Source organism: Ptychodera flava, chromosome 3, assembly GCF_041260155.1.
Source record: "Ptychodera flava strain L36383 chromosome 3, AS_Pfla_20210202, whole genome shotgun sequence".
NCBI classification, from domain to species: Eukaryota; Metazoa; Hemichordata; class Enteropneusta; family Ptychoderidae; genus Ptychodera; species Ptychodera flava.
In genome coordinates, this window is record NC_091930.1 from 47,928,440 (window position 1) to 47,936,561 (window position 8,122).

Consider the following 8,122-nt stretch of genomic DNA (forward strand, 5'->3'; position numbering starts at 1 on the left):
GTGAATCAGAAGGAGATCATTTCATAAGCAAATATTTCCCTCTTCTTCGTGACAACATGGTTGTTGATATGCGTGGCAACCCAGATATGTTAAAGGAAAAAATAATCACCATTATCGAAGATTATGAAAACTATCTAGATAAGGCATCACAGGTTAGAGAGACCATGAGGACTGAAGTGGTGAAACAAGTTGAAAAAACAAACTCGAAGTTGTTGAATGGAATACAAACTACGTTCAGATAGCAAAACGCAGTATCGGTCACTTTTCAATAAAAGGTAGGTACTGTTTACATGGTAGCGTGTTATACCGCGGTGTTTGGTTATGCGTGATTGAATCTTTGGTAGTTTTTAGAATTCATCAACTTCCTGAGGAAACGCCTTATTAAAATGAATAAAGCATGTGATCGACTTTTTGAAAGGTTCGGTTTGCACATATAGTGACGATAACACACAAAACATTACTAAAGGTAGAATGCGCCACGGGGAGTGACATTCGGACTTTTAAAACGTTTTCCATTTCTTTTCTGAGCTACCACTTATGGCGGTTATTTCAAAGCTCTTGGTATAAGATATTGATATAAGAAAAGTTTTCAACGTCTTAGTTTTTCGGAAATCCAAAATTTTATTTTTCTTCATACAGTGTTAACACAGGGAATTTCATATATCGGTAAATCTTGGGTAAATTTTCTGTTAAACAAGGAGAACTTCTCCCGGATGCGTCAGAGTCGCTGTTAGTCTTTGAATGGGTAATAGACCATGATAAAATGTTTGTCCAAAACAAATACATATATATGCACACATTGTTTAACAGCCTATTGATACAACTTTAATATGTCATGCATAGCCAGTATGTGTTAGGTTTACATTTACTCTTTGGAGGCAATTCAACAATGGTTGACTATCAAGAGGTTGACTTAAAGTTGTCGCTATACGAAATAATGCAATTTCCCACTACACTTTATTATATAGCACTCTCTAATCAATGTACCGAAAACTTTAAGTAAAATTAATGAAAGTTCTGAGCTGTATGAACAGTTTAAATTTTCTTCAGCTATTGTCAGGGCTCAAAAGTGAATTCAAATATTGAGCATTTGTGTTTGCAATAACAATATAACATTTGAAAATTTGGCCTTCTCCCAACACAAGGTTCAGAAAATGACCCTCTCCCTATTTGCCCCACCCATTCCCCTTATGATAAATGGAAGATCCCTTGAGCCAAGAGAAGTATTGGAGTCTGAATATATTTCTTTCTTTCTTCCTTTCTTTCTTTCGTACCCCACCTTAAAAACGCACTAAGATCAAGGTCAACTTCGTTCATTTCTTCTTCAGCACGTCTCGTTAAAGGTACACAGTCACCTGTAATCTAAATATGCCCATATATGGTCAAAGGGGCGTTCCTTGGTATTCAAATGCCCATGTGAGGGCGGTCTTTTTAAAAGCGGCCACCCGCTTTAAATCTGTGATTGGTTAGATTTTCTCTTTCCTTGGTAACTGTGGCAAAATTGGAACAGGTGACAGTATTCCTTTAATATGCATTCTGTACTAACCCACTTTTATGCTTTGCATTTACGTTCTTGTCTTTTGTGTTGGTTTGACACTGTAGAAACCGATGACGCACGCACGAACAGCACTCGATCCACTTCAACAAATGACCCAAGTTCATCTCGAGATCAGCGGGATTACGGTAGGTACAAAGATAAGGTGATCATATGCATTCAGAATTTCGCCACACTAGAAAAAGCACATACCCGAAAATATTTCCGTGGAAATCTCAAAAAACAAAACGCTAATGTTCACAAAAACAATTAGGGGTGGACTGGAGGAATTCGGGGGGATTAGAAAATTTTTGGATAGTGGAGGGCGCGACTTGAAAGTTTTGCTCTGCCTACAGGGGGACCTGAAAAAGTTTTTGTTCCCCTTTCTACAATTTCTAGGTTTGGTGTTTAATTCAATAAAAAAATTTAATAACATTTCAATGTCATCCAATGGTTCTAATATTATTAATAATTAAACAGGTCTAGAACCATTTGTCACATTTCATTACTTTTGTATCGAAAAAAATCTAAAAAAAGCATGGGTTTTCGTAAACAAAACAAACAAGTGGGCCTAGTATCGGGGCAGAAGCTGCAACTGTTTATTTTTTCATATTTCTATTCAGTATATCAAATACAGTTTCTTGCTGTCTCTCTGCAACATGCTGAAACACAATATTCCTGTTGACAAAAGCCTGCATATATAAATAATCGCGTGATAATTGAATTAGAATCCAGGCTGAAAGTCATTTGTCAATGATACATGCAGGGTACTTATTCAAGGGCTGTGTTCGCAAGCTGAATTTATAAACTGAACAAAATTATTGTCAAAATCATCAAAGTTAATACAGCTACTGGCCTGGGCAGTGACAGAGATAGCTCTGACTATGAAGTAGCTGAAGAAGAGTTTGGGTCATGTGACGCTCATGACAGTGAAACATACTTATACACAAGATCAAGCCAGAAAGCAACACATGGAAGACCAGGAGACTTGAAAGTTATCAAAGATTTTTGAATTCTGGCATTATATGAGAATAATCAAATAATAATCGGGTCACCATGCTTTATTTTCTAAATTTTCACTTTTTCATCATAAAATAACAACAGTAAAACTTTATACAGCAAAGACTCTAATTTAAATGACAAAATGTGTGACTAAGTGGAATTATTTTAATTTTACCAAATGTATCCTTGTTACACCAAACATTTCAGAGATTAAAACATTTATTTGATGGAATATTGTAACCTTCAAGTATTGTCTAGTTTGTAAAACTTTAATAAGTAGCATCTTATTTAGCCAGGAATTCACAATTTGCATACTCTCTCGTGATCGTCATTTTGTGTGCTCTTCAGAAGGTGCCACTGGCCTGGCCAGAGTTGGATTAGCTCAACTCTTCTTTGACTGATAAATCAAAAAAGTCTACTGGTGTGTTTAAAAGTGAATCAATTTAAGAATTTGCCTAGGAATATGGCTCTACAAAGTGCCAATTACAGGTAGTGTTAAACATCTGCGAGCAGAACTACCCAATACATGTTTACTTTTTTGCTTGCATCCATAATAAATATGCGGCTGTATGAGAGTAGGGGGCTTGAACATTTTTGATCATGTAGACGGGAAGGTCTTGGAACTTTTGAGGGTATTTTATGATGAAAAAAAAAAATTTCAATCGCTATTCTTCAACCCCCCCCCCCCGCCATTATATGTGAAAGCAGCCTAATACATCCTTTCAGTCTCAGTTTGACGAGCACCACCTTCCTCTACGGACAGGAAAATAAACACAATATCCAAGGCTATGAAAGATCGCGAGAATTTCTCTTGAAGTGGATGATGTAACAAAAACACACGTCATCTTACATTGATGACGACATTTTTTTGTTTCAGTGACAATACACCTGTTACAAGCTAGGTGTATCAGCCGCACGACACTCAAGCGCTGACATTAATTTACAATTTCATCTTCATAAACAGGAAGCATGCAATTAAAGGAAAACTCATCACCGTGCTCTTGTTTTCAAAGATATCCAGACAGCCTTATTAGAAGTTAGCTTAATCTGATCATGCTGTCAATAGTTCAATTTTAGCGCTATCTACTAAGTGTTACAAAAAATTTCATGTTGTCCTAAAATTTATGTGATCATATATATTGAAAAAACTCTCTATTTCTCTAATCGTAGGGACACTCACTGTCCAAATCGATGCGGCACATGGCAATGCCTATGCAGTTCATCGATGGAAGATGTTACTAATCGTTTCTACGAAGCAGAAGGAAACAGGCCAGCAAACGAAGGGGCTGGGAAAATTTTGATCTGTACACACGGTGGTGTCGACGTTAAGAAAGTTGAGCAAGGCAGTCTGAAATATATGACAACGTGCGGATCGATAGAAGCTCTAGAAGCCCTGTGGAATGAGTACATCAGTGGACGCCTTGACAAAACCATTCATTCTACAATCATCACAGAAACACTACTCGGCAAGATTCAAGCTCACTACTCAACCCTTGATATCTACATTCCAGTACAGGAGTATTTACTCTGCAAGAGGGAAATACCACTGATCACGGGTAATAATTACATTTAATTTTATTTTATCTCCAATGACGATGATATAGTTCTGCAATGAACGTTTCTATGGCCGAACAGGTTTGGAGAGGGGTCGTGTGTGTGGCACACAAGCGTGGAGCCATACATACATTTTAATAATTGTCATTAAACAACTTTTCTGCACCAGTGTTGCAGCCAAGATTTTTAAACCTGTCCCACTACCGTTAATTTTTGAGGAAATTTTGCACATTTTGGGGACAACAGTTGTCAATTGTCAATCAAATTTTGTTTCGTGATTGTAACAAATTGCATGTAGTTTCGACGGGCGCGTCCTGGCTGCAACACTGCTGCACTCATTTTCTTCTGCATATCCAATCAATATAATAGACGTTCTCATCGGGAAAACCACTTTACATTGTCCCTGATCAATTAGATGTTTGGTTGTGAAGTAAATAACTTTGGAATTATACTAAATTCGGAAACTTTTGTCTATACGATATCAGCAGATGGCTTTATAATGGCCAAGGTACTGGTACTACGTTTTTACCTTGGTAATAGTTGCTATTTTATGTAGTATGAAACTTAGCATTATTAAAGGGAAAAATGCACAGAAACAGAAATACTGTCACAAATAGATAGGCATGCACAGCCACCGAATACTAAATCTCACTTTAAAATGATACAATACTGTTCCTCTTTTACCAAGAATACCCAACTTCGATATACTTGACCACGTGGTTTTAATTTATCACAGGTTCAGTCCAAACGCCATCTCGTCGGCGTAGTGTCGGTGCAATAACTGAGCTCCAGGCTACACCGCGAGAGAATGTTACCAGGGAGCATACTGTGAACAGTCTAAATCTGACCCTGTCACAGATGCAATTACAGGGCAGCAAGGGCAACACTGGATTACTGAGTAGAGACGACTTCCATATTGAGGAATTACGCCATCACCGGACAATCTTTGATACAAGGCATGAAAAAGTCAGACTGGATGTCCAAGTCCACAGAGGAAAACTCGGACGGTCACAGAGTAAAAAGGACCAATTCATGATGACTCTAGACACCGAAATCAGCTCCTCCTATAAACAGGCAAATGACACAGTCTCTGAGTTTGTTCACCTGAAAGTACATTCCGGTCAATACTCCAGTCCGCGCAAAGCAGTCCTACATGAAGCTGGACAAAACTGATGATGCAGAAGGAATTTGCCATCAGCCAGGCTACACCTGTGAAGGCAAAGAGTGAGGCAACAAAGGAAGTGTATGATGGGATGCAGAGTGACCTAGAACGAGTTGATAAAGGTAGGTCGCTTGATTTTGAGTTTCATATCATAGTATCTCTAAATAGCAAGTTTCATCAAATTTGGTCAGGTCAATTCAGATATATATCCCTAATTAGGAAAGTTCATAAAATATGCAAATTAGGATTTGGCTGAAGTAAATATGCTTAACGTCTTTAAATAATGTGTTACACCCGTGGCCACTTTAGTGTTGATCAAGCCTGTCTGGTACAAGCAGAAATTCTGTCTGCAGAAGGGTGATAAAACGGTTACTTTACCCTGTATCAGTGGTGATAATGATCCTACTATCGGTACCCCGTGGACACGCCGATTAGCCTGAAATTAGGGAGTGATTATAAAATACACTGTATACATATGTTGTTGACCACGGCATTTGCCCTATCATTACCCAGTATCTGCTAAAATTAATGTGTTTCAAATGTAGTCAGTCAGTGTTAGAGAACATCACACATTTTGTGCCGATTTCAATATTGCAGTGAATGAATACCAACGATACTATAGCGTGTATCGCAAGTGTCGTGTTCAGACTTTGTTCAGACGCGGGAATTGAGAAAATGCCACTTTGAAAATGTTAGCGATTAAATTACAGACATCGCCCGTCTTGACGTCGACTGCAAAACTTTCGAAATAAACATTCACTTGCACTAGGCCATGTTTCTTTCCATAAACTTACTCCAATTTCACTTGGTACGAGAGAAAAGGTAAGAGTAAAGAACAGTCGGGGTAGCATTTTACATGTACATGTATTCACATGTGTGTAACCATGAACGACACTTTTCTCATCCCGGTTGAAGGGAACTTGTCCTGATACATGTACATCTCTTCCAAACTTTTCTGGCTCCCTCCACGCTTATCTTAAAACGCTTGCTTGTTTCTTTGTAAGCTCCTCGTGGTACCTTGCCAGATGCCGGATGGCCACCACAATCTCTTATATTTTGAACAATCAAGCTTGCTACGTCCTCACTGAAGGATTTGCCCTTATGGTATTTGCGACTGTTGTTATTGATGTTCATTGTCGGAGTGCAGACTTACAGCGTGTCTACAGTGCAGTGTTGTGATCGATTTGAATTGGGCAGGCGAGACGTTTTAGTAGAACGTTATCTCAATCCTAACTGTGGGGTGCCGATAGTGAACCTTACATTTATTACACCGACCACCACTTTGTTTCGTTTATACAAACAGAATTTCTGCTTGCACCAGACAGGCTTAATCAACACTAAAGTGGCCACGGTGTAAATCATAGTATCTTCAATAAACATACCATGTTTAGTTAATTTTGATCAGGTAAATTCATATAATATATATATATATATATATATATATATATATATATATATATATATATATATATATATATATTCCGAATTAGAAAAGTTCATAAATATGCAAATTAGCAATTATCTTTCATGTCCCCTGGGTAAGGCTTAAAGCGCAGTGGTCGTCGCGCTGCGCATCCTCCTGAGGGGGTCCCCCTCTGTTGTAAACAAATCCAAGAACGCCGCACATGTTACGGGTTGATTGTAATGTTTGCGATATTGCCGCTTGTAAAAATGGCGGCTGATCTGTCACAAGCATACCAACTAACCAAATGTAACACGCAATAAAAGGTCAATTAATCTAAGTTAAATATCTGCTGAATATTGAACAATAATTGCACGCTGGATTGAGATCACATTTGCTCATGATTTTCTTGAATCAGTTGAATGGGGCTCGGCTACTGTTATCGCTCGAGCCATAGAGCTAGACGTACGCATGTATACGCCAACAGATTATCAACGACCGGGCTCTAGTTTTCGACATCGCTAGCAAGGACGAGAGCTTTCATTTCAAGAGGCCCGACAGGAGTACAAAGACAACAACCCAAACTACAGAAATCTACAGCTCGCAGAGCAATGCCCGCTGCAGCAAGAAGCATCTCTGCATCTGTTCCGTTCCGTGCTCTGTATGAACATCCGTGTCAAACCGGGTATATGGCGCGCTACACTCTGCTGTGGAGAATCCAACTCAACTACAAAGTTTACCCAGTTTGGGGGTGCAAACGAGAATTCCGAGTACAGGTATCAAGTCAAGCGAAGGACCTTTCATAGGTCTTCTTGTTATGTGGGGGTTATCTCACTTGAAAGAGGATTCAGACCTACCCGGTAATCCGGAGGTACAACAACGAAGTTTGCCCAGTACCGGTAGGCCTACACCAGCCAGCGGTTGGATCACTGCCATGACCGTGCACAGGACCGGGGCACAGGATCTCTCGATACGTCTATGCACGGTGTATAGCCGTGCAATTTTCCTGCCAAATGCCGCGAAAACCCGCTCGTTTTGTCTATTGTTTCCTGTCATTTACTATTTCTTACCACGTAATACTAGGACTTGTAAGACATGGTGATCAACAGTTGTTGTGGGCCAAGTCGTCGCGGGCCGGTACGTGTGGGACCGGATTTTCTATATCCGTGTACGTCAACGAGGTGACCGTCTCCCAACAACATCTCCCGTGTCCTGCTCTGGCTTGCCGATCATGGTCTTGAGTGTAATTTTTGTGTTAGGCATTGTGCTTGTTGCTGGTCTACATATATAGGCAATGTTGATCATTTTAGTTATGCATTTTCACTGTACAGCTACTGTACATAGCATTGTGTACAACCAGCGTGATCGCGCGCGACCAAACCTTTTTGTTCACTTTGTCTGCGTGCAGTAAACTCAGCGACATAATTTGCTGAGTGTAGTGTCCCAATGTTCGTAGCTCTACACGAGT

At 39.5% G+C, this 8,122-nt stretch overlaps 1 protein-coding gene across 1 annotated transcript; it reads left to right on the forward strand.

Moving 5' to 3' along the window:
• The first annotated feature begins 1,584 nt into the window (after positions 1-1,584).
• LOC139130160 (uncharacterized) lies at positions 1,585-5,389 on the forward strand. The gene is made up of 3 exons (XM_070695894.1): positions 1,585-1,683; positions 3,707-4,092; positions 4,827-5,389. Exons 2-3 carry the CDS (start codon positions 3,762-3,764, stop codon positions 5,261-5,263), a joined length of 768 nt encoding a protein of 255 aa, XP_070551995.1. The 5' UTR covers positions 1,585-1,683; positions 3,707-3,761; the 3' UTR covers positions 5,264-5,389.
• The last annotated feature ends 2,733 nt before the right edge of the window (positions 5,390-8,122 follow it).